Source organism: Protomyctophum parallelum (genome assembly GCF_964188405.1).
Source record: "Protomyctophum parallelum genome assembly, chromosome: 22".
Taxonomy (NCBI): domain Eukaryota; kingdom Metazoa; phylum Chordata; class Actinopteri; order Myctophiformes; family Myctophidae; genus Protomyctophum; species Protomyctophum parallelum.
Window position 1 is genome coordinate 7,768,729 of NC_139714.1, and position 18,657 is coordinate 7,787,385.

The following is an 18,657-nucleotide window of genomic DNA, read 5'->3' on the forward strand; positions in this document are numbered from 1 at the left end:
GCGGGCCTTGGTGCCGTCATAATGACTGTATTTACACTTGCTGAAAATAGCCGATCTACAAGCTGACAGCGCGTCCCAGCACGACGCATTGTGAGCTTGTAGATCTGCTATTTTCAGCATGCAATTTTCAGCATCCAACTAATGACTGATACTGGATATCTTGTCCACTAGTCCCTTCCTAACATTTTAGTCTAGTTTTTATTTGTTGACGAAATCGTCAGTATATTTAGTCTTAGTTTTAGTCATCATAGCTTCGTTTTCATCTAGTTTCCATTTAGTTTTTGTCAGTGAAAAAAGTTAGCATATACACCATAATGATATTGCCGGAAACACATAAAGAGATGAATGACCATAACAGGTCTGCAACTCCGAGTGTACAAATGGAATCTTAGAATAAATATCCTTTCAGAGCGAACGCTTTTAAGTCAAATTTGCTTCGGGGGGGGGGGGGGGGGGGGGGGGGGCACTGGAACAACATATTTTGAGATGGGGTCGGAGGCCGATTTCATATAAATTTTTGGGGGTCCTTGGCATGAAAATGTTTGAGAACAACTGACATAGAAACACAGAAAACTGTCAGGATTTAGAAGACCTTTCGTAGAATCAGTTCACTCTGTTGAAAGGGGAGACCGATCACATAACTACGCAATGGGTTCAGGCCATACATACTGATGACCCCTGCCCTGATCCGGTAGCATGTATGGAGAAGAGACTATGGTGAACGTACCTGCACTTGTCTTCGGGGACAGCTCAAGGTCTTCCTCCCGGCCTTCACCATAACGCTCCCCTCTCCTCTCCTCTCGCTCGCAGCACAACACCGCTCCCCTCTCCTCTCCTCTCGCTCGCAGCACAACACCTGGCTCCTACATCCATGGTTAGATTAGTACAAAGAAAAAATTGTTATTTTCATAACCATAACCATGGTTAACCATATAGACGTCTTTGTACTGAAAAACTTTGTTTCATTTAGCCTACAAAATATACAACATCTTGACAGGTTTTGACAAATTTACCCAAAATATTAGTTCATGTGGATAACAATTAACAAACTACAATTATGAAACATATCAGACCGTCTACAGCTGACCAGCAGCAGGGATAAAACATGATCCCCACTAGCCAATCACTACCTTTTTCCACTGACGAAAACTAAATGGAAGCTAAATAAAAACTAAGCTACCGGTAAATATACTGACAATTTCATCAACAAACTAGAAAAAGTGCCCTTCTGGGCACAGGTCTCCACCAGGATTTCTTCCTCAGCCTAGTGGGAATATGCGTGCACAGTTTCATCGCAATCGGACGCTGCGTTGAGGAGTTGTGGCGATTTGTACAAAGCGGGCTACTCCTGAAAACTGTAGGAGCCAATCGTGGCCAATCAGGATGGAATATGAGAAACAAACCTGTCTTGATCACATGACTATGGAGATCATGTGTACCGATTTGCGTGAAATTTGGATAAAATCTGAAGGAGTAATAATAGAAAATGTGTTTTACATACGGTATGTCGGCCTATAAAGTGGCCTGGTGGCGCTATAAAGAGCAGATGTGAAAAATTCCAGGCAAAGGTTTTTCCTTGGCCTCTAGGGAGTTGGCATACAAAGTTATCCACAGGTCCGTGCAGTTAGAGGTAAAAACACTTTTCGGCCAGTTATAGCGCCACCTTGAGGCTGAGTTGAAATTGTTCATGTGGCATTTCGTCCTCGGCCTAGTGGGAATGTGGGTGCACAATTTCATGGAAATCACGCGATGTGTTCATGATTTGCAGCATTTTGTTTGAAACTGAGCACTCCTGTGAACTTTGGAAGCCAATCTTAACCAATCAGGATGGAGTCTGAGAAATCTGAAAGACCGGTTTCGTTGAATGGCTCTAGAGAGACTGTGTACCAATTTGCGTGATGTTTGGACAAAATCTGTAGGTGTACTGTGCAAAAACTTGTTTTGCACAAAGCGGCCTCCTGGTGGCGCTATAACAGGCCGTTCTGGAAAGTTTGGGGCAGAGGTTCATCGTTGGCATCCAGGGAGTGTGTGTGCAAAATTTGGCATCGACCGGGTTAACGGTGGCCGAGATTAGCTGCTCACGGACGGACGGACACACACACACACACACACACACACACACACGGACGGACGGACGGACACACGGACGGACGGAGTGCAAAACATACTCTCCCCCCATGCCTTCGGCCTGGTGGAGACAATAAAAACTAGACTAAAATGTTAGGAAGGGAGTCAAGGGACTATAGTGAGCAAGAGATCCAGTATAAGTCATTTTACAATGAGTTGCATGCTGAAAATGGCAGATCTACAAGCTCACAACGTGTCGCGCTGCAACGCGTAGTGAGCTTGTAGATCATCTTTTTCATCATTCAGACGGCATCGAGGCCCGCCAGAATACATTTTAGTCGACTAAATCAACTTTAAATCTACAGTTGATTTAGTCGACTAAAATCTTATGATATTTAGATATTTAGTGATATTTAACTAAAACTACACTACCACTAAAACATTTCAGGTGATCCAAATGTGACTAAAACTAAATGAAGTGAATAACCACATAAAATATCTGCTATTTTCACTAGTTTGGTTCCATCCATCCGAGGTATCTTAAAGAAGGGTAATATTTACCACTATATAATGAACCAAGCTCATTACATAATCACATACTGATACTATTTTTTATACACACGGCACCTATTTTGGGTCCAATACCAGGCAGATACCTCATCAACCACAGCATAAACACTGAACATCAGACTTATAATAACCAGTAAGACGCCCTGAGGGCGAGAATCGACCGCATGCACGCATCCGGACATATATGGAGTGTGTCTTGAGTGTACAGGGTTTGATGAGGTCAGATCAAGCATTATGGAATGTCAGAACAGGAATGACGGGTGGGGGTAGATCAACATATGGAATGTCAGAACGGGTCAGCTCCATATATGGAGATCTAAGGGTTTGAGGTCAGATGTTGAGTTGCCGGCCGGCTCCATATATATGCAGATCTAGGTGATGATCCCGTTTTCTCCATGTATAGAGAGAGAGAGAGAGAGAGAGAGAGAGAGAGAGAGAGAGAGAGAGAGAGAGAGAGAGAGAGAGAGAGAGAGAGAGAGAATGCGCTGACCGGGCACCCATTTTGGTGTTGGCATCATGTTATGCTTTAGCTATTTAAAAATAGCACATCTACAAGCTCATATCGCGCCACCGAGTGGCGCGATACGAGCTTGTAGGTCTGCTATTTTTGAAAAAATCGAAGAACGACTGACATTTTTAGAATCTGATCTCAGGTCAGAATGGGTTCATCAGACCAGTGTGTGTCCAGTGGAAAACCTTGTATGAATCTGATCTCAGGTCAGAATGGGTTAGACCAGGGGTCGGCAACCCAAGATGTTGAATGAGCCATTTTCGACCAAAAAAAATAATTCAAAATCTATCTGGAGCCGCAAAAAAATTTAAGCCTTAAAATGCTTATATAATGAAGACAAAAGGGCTGCAAGTGGATATTAGCCTATCTATCAAAATAAAAAGTGCGCTATGGTTTAACTTTCATTACGGGCACGTTCGGAAATAGCGCACTGAGCGCACTGTGCAATGCAAACTAATATAGGCGAGTGCGCTTCCGTAATTGTCTGGAAGAGCATTCCATGTTTTCCACACAAGTGTGTCGTGTTTTGGGAGGTTTACAATATCGGTATTTGCCTGTATGCTTATTAATCTGCAGTGACAAACTATCAAACAATAAAAAAGTAACGTTGAAAGACATTTCCAGGGAAAGCATGCTAAGTTTGCATGAATGAGAGAAAGAGGGCTGTTGCAGTCGCAGAACTGCTGAAGAAAGCAGAAGGGAGCAAAGTCAGCAAACTAACTTTTAAGAAGTGGATCGGCAGCTTTAAACTCCACCACTCATGCTGGCTGCTGCTATAGTTTCGTTGCAACACGGGAGATAATACGTCTATATGACTCCTTCAACGTCTATATGACTCCTTCATATACTGTAGTCACCGTCTGAACGGCTTGCCACGTTTTATTTATTGTTTGATAAGTTTGTCACTGCAGATTTAGCCATGGTGCGTCATGGCAACTGCAGCCTGTTTTACGCAATCGCTACATTTACATTGTAAACGTGTACATAAACATTCAGATTCCAAATATAAAGTACTCGCCACGTGTGCCACTGGTGTTAAAATGTTGCTGGTACAGCGATTAGCATTGCTGCATCCCGCGTTGTTTAATAAAAAGCATTTTTATCCGAGCTGTTATTTTGCCATTGGCTTTCAACTACGCGCCCCCAACCGGTGTGCAACTGTGGATTTCCCAACCCCGTTTGAGAAAAGTAGCCGGGGCGCTCGGATAAAAATGCTTTTTATTAAACAACGCGGGATGCAGCAATGCTAATCACTGTACCAGCAAATTTCTAACCCCCGTGGCACATGTGGCGAGGACCTTATATTTGAAATCGGAATGTTTATATACACGTTTGGACTGCGATTGCGAAAACAGGCTGCTGTTGCGTCATGGGCTACTGCAGATCAAGCATACAGGAAATCCATCTGCATTGGCTGTGAAGGCATAAGCGTCTGTCCACGAATTGTTAAATCCTCTGTTTTCGTCTGCTATCTTTCTTTTTCTCCCTGTAGAAGCCATAGCGTAGCAGGCACCAGCCTCACACACCCCCACCGGTTTGTTTATAATAGTGTCTGGCGCGCAGCATGCGTCGCATGCTATGACGCGAATTTTAGTTGACATTATTGAAACTTAATATTTATTCTACACATTTTTACAAATTTGGGAAACTTAAGAATGTTTCTGTCACGTTTTGCCTCCTACAGAAACCATAAATGAAAAATAAAAATGTGAAAAAATAAACTTTATACATTTTCATCGATTTTTTTGTAATGCTACAGAGAGCCACCAGGGGAGTGCTCAAGAGCCGCATGCGGCTCTAGAGCCGCCGGTTGCCGACCCCTGGGTTAGACGCATTATGGGCATCACCTGGCAAGACAAAGTGCCAAACAACACCGTCCTGGAGAGTGCTGGAATCCCCACCATGTACAGCACTCTGAAAAAGAGACGCATGCGCTGGCTCGGTCATGTGGTGAGGATGGATGGATGTCGGACGGATTCCCAAGGATCCCCTCTATGGAGACCTAGTTAACGCAAAACGTCCTGTAGGCAGACCAAAACTGCGCTACGAGGACATTTGCAAGCGAGGCCTTGGACATCGATCTGGATACCTGGGAAGCTGCAGCATGCGATTGCACAGCTTGGGAGACAGATCGTCGAAGACGGTCTCTCCAGGTTTGAAGAAGCTCTCGCCCAGCAGTCCGTGGCAAAGAGACTGGGGCGAAAGTATGAGGCCCAAAACCAACCAAACAGACCAGCATCAGTCTTTCCCTGTGTGAAGTGCGGAAGGGAGTGCGAATCCCGCATTGGTCTACTCAGACACACTGAACGCTGCACCAAAAGCCGAAGAACCCCTTTCCAGAGCGTGACGCCATAGTCGCTCGAGACTGACGGATGCCAACGAGTGAGATATTGAAGATGGCCATATGGTGGCGTGACGAGGCGTGATGTCACAAGGCGTGACCATATATGGATGTGTGATGTCACGAGGTGTGACCATATATGGAGGCGTGACGTGACACACGGAAATTCAGGTATTCATAGAAGAAAGAAGAAGGAAGGCCATATAAGTGAATAACCACATTAGCCAGAGGGGATATCAAAAGCAACAATAGTTCACATCATTCATGGTGTGTGTGTGTGCGCACGTGTGTGTGTGTGTGTGTGTGTGTGTGTGTGTGTGTGTGTGTGTGTGTGTGTGTGTGTGTGTGCGTGTGCGTGTGTGTGTGCGTGCGTGCACACTAGGGGCTATATCTTGCGCCACCCCTTATCCCTTATCCCTAAACTAATTTGCCATTTTGTACTATTTAAAAAAACCTTTAAAAATAGTTCAAATAGCCGATCTACAAGCTCACAATGTTTCGATGTTGATCGGCTAGTTGAACTATTTGAAAATGTTTTTTTTAAATAGTAAAAAATGGCAAATTAGTTTAGGGATAAGGGATAAGGGTGGCTCAGGATGGAGCCCAGGGACTCATTAGCACATGCACGCCACTGACTTTTACAGGATGGATCACCATTCGAGAAATACATGAACCTTCCTGCTAATTGGACTGCAGTGCAGATCAACTGAGCTTGTGTCCTGTGTCCCTGTGACTTTGGTGCACATCAGTGTTTGTTTTCCTCGACTGAAACCATGACGAAAAATGTTCGTCGACTAGACTTTTTTCACTGACGAAAACTAAATGGAAACGAAATTAAAACGAAGCTATAACTAAAACTATGACTAAATATACTATCGATTTTGTCAACAAATAAAAACTAGACTAAAATGTTGGAAGGGACTAGTGGACAAGATATGCAGTCATTTTACACTTGGTTGCATGCTGAAAATAGTAGATCTACAAGCTCACAACTGAGCTTGTAGATCGGCTATAGTCTAAAATCAGCCATTACGACGGCATCAAGGCCCGACAAAATACATTTTAGTCGACTAAATCAACTGTAGATTTAGTCAACTAAAATCTTACATTTTAGTCGATTGAAACTAGACTAACACTAAAACATTCCAGGTGACTAAAATGTGACTAAAACTAGATGAAAACTATTCAAGAGACTATGACTAAAACTAAGTCATGATGAGAGAGAGAGAGATAGAGAGATAGAGAGAGAGAGAGAGAGAGAGAGAGATAGAGATAGAGATAGAGATAGAGATAGAGAGATAGATATATATATATATATAGAGAGAGAGAGAGAGAGAGAGAGAGAGAGAGAGAGAGAGAGAGGAAACTAGTTTTCAAATAAATGTAGTGGAGATTAAGTACAATATTTGGATCGAAGATGTAGTGGAGTAGAAGTAAAAGTATTTGAAATTGGAAATACAGTAAAGTACAGATACCTCCAAATTGTGACTTGGTATTTAGTTACTTTACAGGAACACCAATGGTCCTGTGTGAGACTATTGGAGGGCAGAGCTTCTGCTGCCCTCTAATGGTTATTCCCAGTTAAAACTTAAATTGACTTCATTCATTTAAATGAACTGCAGCACCTGCACTTGACCTTAGTGGAGTCAACTTTTGATGTGTAATCATTTAGGTCCGGACAACAGAAGAAAGACAGAAAGAAAGAAGGAAATCCCACAGCTGGGATTCTAAACAGGATTTTAATTAAATAGGGTTATTTACCAGTCTATGAATGAACCAAGCTCATTACATAATCACATACTATTACAGCATATACACTTGACTTCAAGAGACCCCCCCCCCCACGCCACACACACACACACACACACACACACACACACACACACGCTTTTTACCTCATCAACCACAGCATAAGACATTGAACATTGAACATCAGACTTATACAATAAATGAGAAGAAGAAAAAGAAGATCAATATTTCATCCCACAGCTGGTGGGGGGCAGTTAGCGATTAAGTGGCGTGCTCAGGGACACCAGGCTCTGACACATTGCTCGAGGTGGGATTCGAACCTGGGACCTTCCGTTTTGCACGCCGGGCTCGATCTCCACCCAATTCAGCTCATAGCCTCCGTCTACAAAGCCAGACGAATGATGAATAAATAAAACAGTGACAATGACGTATCATCCCCATTGTCATTCCTTGGGACGGTGGCCTCGGATTCTTCCACGAGATGCCGCCGAGGACAACGTCACAGGGCTGGTGACACTTCCACCAGAGACCGTGCTAGAACATCCATCAATCACCTCCACCTGGCCTGACACAGTGAACCTGCAGTACCACCCAACGGCCACGTGAGGGAGACAAACCCATAGATTCTAAAGTTGGACAGGCCTGAAAAGTTTGTGGGTGATGTCACTAGTGTTCCCAGACATAACATGATGGTACTGTGCCTTCTTTAGCTACGCAATTATGTCACTGGTACTTATTATTCCACACAGTATGATGCCACGGTGGATGCTTATGTCATGTTCTTACTGTACACAGATTATGTCACAGTTCCTTATCCTAAACAGATGATCATGTCACAGATGTTTATTCGATACTGGTTCACACTGGTTCTCATGGTGGAGTCCAGGGAGTAGGGACCCAGCAAAATGAGGAACACTTTTTTTATATATATATATAAATTTAAAGTAGCCAATATTTTTTTACCCCATTTTTCTCCCCAATTTAGTAGTTATGACAATTGATTCCTCGCAAAACACACATTGCTGTATTGTCTGCTGCGTTGTCACTGTTGTTGGCTCACCTGCCAGCGAGGAGCTCCCACCAGGAGGACGTAGAGCCTCCGGCCTACTCTTCCCGTGCCTCCCCAGCCCATAGGAGTACGCCAAGTGTCACCCTCCCCGCCCGGCTTCCCTCCCCTGAACACGGGCCAATTGTGTTCATGTAGACGCCCGACAAAGCCTGTTGCACCACGGTGAATTCAACCCCACAGCCTCCGGGTCCCTGGCACAGGTGGGGGTCCAAATATTTGGGAAATTGTTTGAGAATCACTGTGTCTTAACAGTGTTCCGTCATGTTGTGTAAAGGACTGGCTCGCAAGACAAGCTTCACACGAAAGAAACATTTGTGTTGTTGTTCAAGCAGAGTAAAGACTTTATCTTAACACATTTCGGTCCAGAGCACACAGGAAGGAGCTCCCAGTAGAGTCCAAGGGAAACAGCTTTAACTGTCAGGTAAAAACGTCTGTAAATGGTGTTGCCCCAAATTACTTATTAAACCACCTCCACCTGCAGGTCACACTGCTAGGTCTAGTGTAGCAAGTCTGACACTGGTAAAGACTAGTAGTCAAGCTGGACCGCCAAACCGCTTTCGGGAAAGGTTAGAAATCGGTACACATGGGCTGCATGATTTCCCACATCCTACCGATGTCGTTGAGAACGTTCAATAATGACCGACCAGTATAATGGCCAGGGCTAGTGATGGAAGAGGTACTCACATGTTCTACTTAAGTAAAAGTATCAATACTGTTGTTTAGTGATAATAATCTAAATCTGTAAACTGTGCAAAGTAACTAAAGCTGTCAAATAATTGTAGTGGAGTTAAAAGTACAATGTTTGCTCCTGAGCTGTATTGGAGTAGAAGTAAAATTATTGAAAATTGGAAATACAGAAGATTAGAAATTAAAAATACCTCAAAATTGTCCAAAAGTACAGTACTTGAGTACTTTATATATACTTTACACCTCTGTCCACCGGTGTGATACACTGGTCCGACTATAATTACAGTAGTAGCCAGATGGGTAATAGTAATTCCAGATACTCAGGTGTCTAGGATTGAGTTCCTGAGTAGAAGAGGAAAGTTACATAGTGCAGCTCTAAGGCAAAACGGAGTTGTGTTGTATGTAGCTCGTTGAATGGACCAGAATTAGGATAACCGGAAGTGTGTACCTTAGCTTGTGCTTCAGAATAATGCCATATTGTATGGGAGTACTCTGTACTGTATATCTAGTATTTCCTTTTAGTTTTTATATGCGAACACACACTCTTCTGTGACATCTAACAACAATGGAAATAAGTCCTGAGAACTGATTTGCACTTTTAATTGTCCATTTCCTTTTCTTTTTTAGAAATATGGGACATTTCAACCAATTCTGAACATTTGCCCAAAACGGTGATGTGAGGGTTAACATGTTTGGCTGCCAGCAGTACTTACAAGAATCAAGAGGCTTTGATTTACCACTCACTCGTACATACAGGTACAAGCAGTGAAATCTGAGTGACTGAGTGATAAAAAAATCAGCATAATATACAAGGCATAATACAGGGTTTCAAAGGAGACAAATATTCGCCAACTACCTTTTTTCACTGACAAAAACTAAATAAAAACTATGGCGACTGAAACTATGACTAAATATAATGACAATTTTATCAGTGGTGAAGAGATCCAATAGAACTAAAAGACAAGTCATTTTTGGAGTTGCGCTCTGAAAATAGCAGATCTACAAGGTCATAAAACGTGGCGCTGTCACTGTGTCGTGTTGTGAGCTTGTAGATCGGCTATTTTCAGCATGCAACCAAGTGTAAAATCAGCCCTTAATACGCTATCAAGGCCTGCCAGGCTGCCAACATACATTTCTGTCGACTACGTTCTACAACTAAATCAAAATTTGCTTTCAAAATGAACACTGCAAAGAAGCTAAAAGAACAAAAAAACAAGACATGGTCAAAGATGAAAATAAGGCTAAAAAAAAGGACAGGCACACCCCAAACCTTCTGTAAAGATAAATACCTGGGCGCCAATGGCAGAGTGTTTTAAGGTGTGTACCACATAGGCTCAGCAAATCTAGGGTTCGATTCCGGAGCTCGGCGGAGCATGTCACTTCCCGCTCTCCCCCTTCACGGTGGACTATCAAATAAACTGCCTGGTTAATTGAATAATCAATTAGCCTAAATGATTGACGGGAAGTTAATGGAATGAAAGTTTAGTAATCAAATAAACATTTTGTCCTTCTCTGCGTCTAACATATGGTAGGCTATAGGGCTCTACATCATTTGAACACTGTAAAAACAATGGATTGTCTGGTAGGAAGAAAGATTTGATGCAGGCATTCAGCGGATGGTACCTGATGGTTAATTTATCATTTATTATACTTTTGGCCTTTATTATAATTTCACACATTCAATCATACATACAGTATTGCATGCATTGTAGAGTTTCTTAACCCATTCTGACCGGGCACCCATTTTGGTGTTGGCATCATGTTATGCTTTAGCTATTGAAAAATAGCAGATCTACAAGCTCATATCGCGCCACCGAGTGGCGCGATACGAGCTTGTAGATCTGCTATTTTTGAAAAATCGAAGAACGACTGTCATTTTTTAGAATCTGATCTCAGGTCAGAATGGGTTAATCAGACCAGTGTGTGTCCAGTGGAAACCTCGTATGAATCTGATCTCTGGTCAGAATGGGTTAAAGTGAAGTTCAAGGACCCTCTGGGTTACTTGAGGGGGCTCCAAATAGACACTTACACAGGTCTGTAACTCTGAAAGTGTACAAATGGAATATGGAACCAAAATGTGGATCCATTCCATAAAGGTTCCATTTGTACACTGGAAATAAAGGTAATGGGTCGCTCACACCAAGACTGCATTTTAAGTTTTTATTCTTGCATGATGGATTTGTACACTTTCATGGTTATGGTGGTCCTTGAAATTAAAGTTTGACAACCACCGGTATTGTAATTATATAGAAGACGTGATGTCCACATATCAGCTCTGACAGTGTTGGACGGAGTACCGATTTATAAGCCAACAGAGGTGACGCATTTGACGTTATATTAAAGAGAAAACAAATAAGGCCTTACATAAAGTTCTGCTTCATTAAAGATGGAGTGGCGTTATTGTTGTACTTTTGTTTTGTATGTGTCTGTGGAGTGAATATTATTCTAATAGACCCCGGAGTGTGGTTAAAATATTCAAATATGTCTTCCCTGTGTATTTTTGGTTTCTTCCTGAAAGCTGAAAGCCGTTGAGTTAAAAGGCTCAACCTGAAATACACCACTTTAGTGACATCACAATTTACAATTTACGCATTTAACAGACTCTCTAAATCCAGAGCGATTTACAATAAGCAAGAACAACACATGGTAAATAAATCAAATAGTCATCAATAATCATAAGCAAGCTAAGAGGCTTGAGTATACAATATAGAGTGCTACGTGCAAGTCTACATAAAATGCTAAATTATTAATCTAATAAAATGCTAAATTATAAACGCTAAATGCTAAAATAACCCTAACTCCACCCCTAACCCCTCCCCCATTATCATACAACAATAGTTGTGGGTGAGGTTTAAGTTCAGGTGGGAGATGCTAAGGTGAAAACCTGGTATACTTAACACATTCCGTGCGTTATAGCCTAATATAACATGCCACAGTCACTGCCAGTATTGTTTAATTACCTTTGGAGCATATGCCGAAGTATTTGTGATTTGGAAGAACAAACAACAAATAGTAATCGCGCAAAGGCTGTTCACTTGCATTGAACTCATTTTCCCAGAAGCCCCTGCAAGCCAGTGGATAGGTCGATTTCCGGTTACATCATCAAAACGTGTCGGCCTCGTCACGTTGTCCGTGACAAAGCAGTTATTTTTCATTCAAGCCATTACAAAACGGCGAATTAAACATGTTACTGGGTTTAGCATATTACGCAGGGAAGCTATGAACTGGTGGGTGTGGCCACATAAAAACATAATTTTAACACTTTCTGTACAGTAAAATAATAATAAAAAAAGAAATCTTCCTCATATAGTAAAATCATAGTACCTGATGATCATGTTTTAGGGGGGAATCATGGCACTGAATCTTTAAGTTCTTACCCATTTAAACCCTATATATACTTTGTTGACTGAGGTCCCCCTGGACTCCATACTAGATTGGCTTTTTCCCCCTCAATGCTAACACCTCTTCACTTAAAATAGCTGATACAAAGTGCCTTTTCACCAAATGTTACTCCTAGAATAGGGACGATGGGGTTCATGTGGTTTAACAGGTTGATGCTGTTGGTGCGGACACAATTGAGGATGCTAGACTGTATAATGTTTTGTTTTTTTATGACAGGAACAATAACCTTTAAATCAGGGCCGAATGGAATATGAAGTTTGATTTGAAGGATGGCTACCTGTCCAAATGGCTCAACTCACCAGCCACAACAAACCTGCAAAATTGGTCATTTCCCACCAGTCAATATGTGCCTGGGGATTCTGTGTGCAGTCAGTGCCGCCGCTATAGGCACATGCACAGCACGCACTGTGGTGCGTAGGGCACCACGGTGCAGGAGGAGGCATAAAGATGTGCCAAGCCGATCGTGGACATTTCTAAGCCGCCGAATAATAACAAGTCACAACCTGTGTGCGTCCTCGAGTTGCATGTGTGCCCATGTGGATCTGCTCAGAGCATCCCCCCCACCCGGTCTGGGGGGGGGGCAGCAGTCCTGTGTGTGTGTGTGTGTGTGTGGGTGTGTGTGTGTGTGTGTGTGTGTGCGTGCGTGCGTCTCTGAGACAAAAACCTGAAGAGCTGCAATCTGCTGCTGACCAAGCTTAACACAGGCCAGGCACACACACACACACACACGCACACACACACACACACGCACACGCACACACACAAGCTTATTAGAATACGCACAAATAAGTTCATAGTATACATGCAAGCAAGCAGTGAGGCACACACAAAAGTAGTATGCAGCGTCGCCGTCGACACAGATATCCAAAGCACACACCTACACACTATACGTATAATAGAGCATTAAACGGCATAGATGTCACCTTGCAAGACATACACAGAGTTGATATACTTTTAGACCTGAGACCGATTCTGAAAATTAAGTCTAAATCCTAACCATGTTTCTTCCAGAGAGAATCTAAAAAAATGACACAGATGATTCCCAGATTGAACGGCGTAAACTAAAGACGCCCAGGTTACACAGGACAGGTGTACACATACACCAGTAGTAGTATTACACACCCACATGTGGAGGAGTGCACTCAAGCATGCGCGTGGCGCACGCACGCGCGCACACACACACACACACACACACCCCAAATCCCCACCAAAGAAATATATTAAATAAATATGTATATAATTACAGTACTACACAAGTTAAATGCAATCAGGGTGTTGCCATGGTGACAACTGACAAGGTGCGTAGTGACTCTGGTAATGAGAGCACCAACCTGGCTGGCTGGCTGACTGACTGCAGAGAGAGAGAGAGAGAGAGAGAGAGAGAGAGAGAGAGAGAGAGAGAATGCCTTGGTGTGACCCAGTCTGTTCCGCTTAGCCTGCATACACCACTGTTGATTTTGACAGTGGGGTAATATTCCATTTTGTTTTAGTCATATTTTAGTCATCTGAAATGTTTAAGTGTTGTTAGTTATTTTGTTTTGTCCACTGAAGTGTATTTTGGTGGGCCGTGGCGGCGTCGTAATGACTGATTTTACACTTGTTTGCATGCTGAAAAGATATCTGCTATTTTCAGATAGCCACTGGGCGCAACTTGAGCATAAAATGACTTGTCTTTTACTTATACTGGATCTCTTCTCCACTAGTCTCTTCCCTAACATTTTTTTCTAGTTTTTATTTGTTGACAACATTGTCAATATATGTAGTCTTTAGATCAGGTTTTATTCCGTTTTCGTAAATCTTTCGTCATAGTTTTAATCGAAGCAATCAATTCAACACTGGCTTACACACATTGGCATCCTTGGTTATTTAACTTTTGGAGTTAACCACTTGAACTCTATCTATCTAGACTTAGAAAACTTGACCCGATCGAGTTTGCTCCACACCTGGACCGCATCCCCCCCCCCCCTCCCTCCCACCCCCATGTGCCCCAAATCCCATTGCCAAAAATAGCAGATCTACAACTTGTCGTTTGTGTGGCAGATGAGATGACCCGGGCGGGGGTCTACAGTGCCGAGAGCGAATTGGGTCTGACCAATGGCTATCGAGGTCTGAAAAGGCATGCATGTACAGTACAGTATGTCTCAATGGGCATCATCACATTCACTGATTGGCCAACCCAACCCATCATCGGCTTCACGGATTGGTAGAGCTTTGCGTCACGTTTGTACGTCGCACCAGTGGGCACCACTATACTGTAAGTGGTAGCAGTGGGACTGCACGTACATGAAGAGGGGCGGATGAAACCCGAGAAAATATTGGATAAACTCCGGACTACAGCAATTCACCTATAGCTAAGCCACGGCCTCTCCCACTTAAGACACTCCCACTTGGACACTTTCCAGCCGGGCTCATTCATTCCAATGTAAATATCATGGATTTTACACGTTAAATACTGGTTCATTTTTGGAACCAGACCTTCCAAATCTCTTCCAAATCCGTCAACAAGGCCTGCCATATGCACTGGAAAAATATGTGCGTGATTCTTTTTTAATTTTAACATATAGGAAAACTATTGGTGGAGAGGTTTGTCACAACCCATGTTATGCAGCCCGTTAGCTGTGATTGGACCATAGCAGTTTGGGGAGGGGCTTTGCTATAGGTCAATTCTTCGCAACGATTTGTTTTATACTGTCATTCTTGGCCAGTAGATTGTGTGTGTGGATTATCTGGTATCACACTGAATTATCTCCCAGTAAATCTTAGCGGTGGCGTCCCCGGCACGCGGCCCGCTCACACAGACAGCAGGTCATTTCCCCCAGCTATGTAGTGGACTGCCTCCTAATAGAGCCATTTCACATCCTCTCATAGGACACAATGCACGCACGCACGCACGCACTCACGCACGCACTCACGCAGGTTCATATTACTGTACTCGTGAGGACATCAACATTTTAGGACGTCAACTTTATGAATGCCATTTCTTTCTAACTTTTGCCATTCTTAAAGGGATAGTTCCACATTTTTTTACTTGACCTGACGTCAAAATTTAAAAAAGAAAAGTCTTCTGAAAGAATATATATATATTCAAAGATGTGTGCCGCATTTTCATGATTTATCAAAAATAGCAGACCTACAAGCTCGTAGCGCGCCACTCGGTGGCGCACTATGAGCTGCTATTTTTAAATAGCTAAAGCATAACATGCTTAGTTAAAACACCAAAAGGGGTTCCCGCCCAAAATGGTTTAAGCTGTATGACATACTTGCCATTAATATAGTGGTTGCAATTAATTGATTGCCCGAGTGCTGTGGTGGGAGTTCTGCTAGTAGTTCCGGTCTTTTTGTGGGGGGCACTGGGAGCCACGCATTAAAAGTAAATTAATTCACAAAACCAGCGTAATTTGTATTGTTGACCTATTTCTACCATATAGTGCAACTTTCGTTCATTTTTGACCCCTCTATCACACGGAACTATGATTTTTGTGTCCAAATCATTGCGATATAAAATGTGATAGTGGGGTCAAAGTTGAACCTCAGGTCTCAGGCATGCCCAAATATGGAGTATATGCAGACGTCAGATCAGGCCAGATCCATATATGATTTCTGTATGTGTCTCTGTGTGTCCCTTACTCCCTTTATTCCTACATATGGAGTTTTGTGTCAGCCATGCCCAAAAATGGAGTGTTGTGAGGTCAGAACAGGCCAGCTCCATATATGGACGCTGGGCAGGGGCCCGGTCCAGAGCCCGGGCAGAGGCCTTTTTGGGGCGGTTCTGGACAACCGTGGGTCACCGGGCACTGCACTCCCTGTGGTGGTGTGGAACGCACATGTCAAATTTGAAGTCGGTGGGGCTAACGGTTCTCGAGTTACCTGGATTACACACACACACACAGACAGACATCTCACACAAAATAATACTTAGAAAATCCATTTGTCGCATTACTAAGCCAATAATTTGATGACTGGCGGAGACTCTTTGAGTCTCTATGAGTCATCAAATGACCATGAATACAAGGCTTCATGGGATGAGTAATTGATAAGAAAAAGTCATTTTGGCAGTGAACTATCCTTTTAAGTGTGTCTGTGGGTTTTATAAATATTGAACCAATGAAAAGTATATTAACAAGAGGTTGTGATCAAATAATAATAACTACATTTGATGCTTTGGAACACAGGTTCTTATTCCCCTATTTCCTGAAAAGTTAGGAGACAGATACAGTCTGAATAACATTGTTACAGACTGCCGACGACCTGCTGTAAAAATGACAGATGACGGATCCATCTGCCAATTCTTCCCAAAGAAAAAGTGTCTTCCAGCAGGAATGAATTATACCCAGACATTCGCTGGTATTTACAGTACATTATTCAAACCAGAATGACTCAATGATTATTTTTTTCCTGTGCGTAGAAACACACAAATAGTACCAGAGCAGAGGATGCTCATAAAATATCCAATCGTGGAGATAAAAAGCACATTTACAGTTTTATGAATGGAACTAATATACTATTAGTCAATGTATAAGCGTTATGTGATGTATCGGCCGTGCACTCAGCCTCCGCGAGATGGCGCTGTGAGTCTAATTTGCACTGTCATTTTCAACAACAAAAAAGCATTGCTTTGTGTACAACAAGCTACATATAAACGCTACAGTATGTATTTCATTGACCAGGGGTCCCCACTACTTTCCCCCCCCCACTACTGTAAATCTCTCTGCTGAAAATCTACAAGCTCACAAACTTGTAGATCTGCTCATTTTGAAGAATGTTCACCTAATATTAGACACAGGATAGACACAGGATAGGGTCCATGTGGATAAAACCCTTTAATGCCACCCCTGATGTAAGGATCATTGCATTTAACAGAGCAGAGCTACTTCTCCAAAAAAAAACAGACAATTTTTGAGCAATTTGCCAAGTCAAATGTATACCGTTTTTTGTTTGTTGTTTGTTGACACGTACGAATTGCTTATTGCTATAGGCTACTGTATTTGCCCTAGTAGTCCTATTTAAAGTAATAGAGGCCTTCCAGAAGCTGCTCAATGATCAGCATACGTAGCCTATGATTAGCTTCAAATTTGAAGCCATGAGATGAAGTAATTCTTTAGCCATTATGGAAGATCTGTCCCGTGTCCAGTCCACCCACCCTTCATAATGCCCCCTATCTCCCCTGGACATTGTATACACCCGTGGTTCTCAAAAAGGGGGTCCCCATGGGGTCCTTGTGATGGTTCTATGGGGTCCCCAGCCAAATGAGTTGATGCAATACACCACACACACACACACACACACACACACACGTGTGTCCTGAATGTAGAAATTTTGTGGCAGCTAATTATTTTCTGGGCCGATTTCATGGCAAATACTGAAAAGCTTGAAATACACACACATTGCACACACAGCAGCAGGTTGGCCTGATTATAGATACACGCCGCTATACATTACTCCCAAAACAAAGTTTGTGACGACAAATCATTTTGTCAAAAATGCAAAACAAATACACACAAACAATCAACAAAATCAAATCAAATCAATTTGACCTAATTTGGAGAAATCCAACGCAATCTGCCCGCTCTGCCCCGTTTTCATTGCTCAACAAAGTTTAGTGAACTGAGACACGTTCTCCCCCGCCGTGCTTATTGGCTCCACTCTCTTTCTCTAAATGTCTCATAATGTTTATAGTTTATAGCCCCGCTTGTGGCCACCATGGGCTACGATCAGTCACACTTCATTCATGTCCAGTGGTGTGGTGCTAAAGCTGCAGTCAGAATTTCACTGAGTACATTTACTTTGATACTGTAATAGGTAGGTATATATGCCAACACTTTTGTACTTTTACTCAAGTGACATTTTCAATAGGCCTTGTAACACGAGTGGTATTTCAACTTACTTACTTACTTTTTATGTTTTAGGTTGTTATTAATTAAAGTAAAAGATTAGTTAATTAAAGTAAAAGATTAGTTAATTAGCTATTTTTGACAGGGGGGCATTCGAACAAGTGGCTGAATATTTTAATATTTAGTTTTTTGTTTGTTTTTACAAACTTTGACAGTGATTTATTTATTATTATTTACTATATTCCGACTAAAACCCTGGCCACAAAAGAGCACAGGATCTTTTGAATCTGAAGTAATAGGGGGCTCCCTAGCCCTCCAAGCAGAACCCAATGCTACTGAAGTTTCTGACATTTGTTCGACCCAGTGCATTGGGTCCTGTTGCACCACTACCATGCCACCTGGTACGCAGCCATTCTTAAACATAAACAAC

The 18,657-nt window shown here is 42.5% G+C and overlaps 1 protein-coding gene across 2 annotated transcripts in view; it reads right to left on the bottom strand.

Annotated features, from left to right (window-relative positions):
• Positions 1-18,657, bottom strand: part of znf800b (zinc finger protein 800b) — a 52,834-nt gene that overhangs the window by 24,427 nt on the left and 9,750 nt on the right. Inside the window, exon 2 of one of the 2 annotated variants that reach the window (XM_083758160.1) lies at positions 728-825. In XM_083758160.1, the coding sequence (XP_083614286.1) occupies positions 728-778 (51 nt within the window). In that variant the 5' untranslated portion in view covers positions 779-825. Of the gene's footprint in view, positions 1-727; positions 864-18,657 lie in introns of both variants that reach the window. The other variant, XM_083758161.1, reaches the window with a different exon arrangement.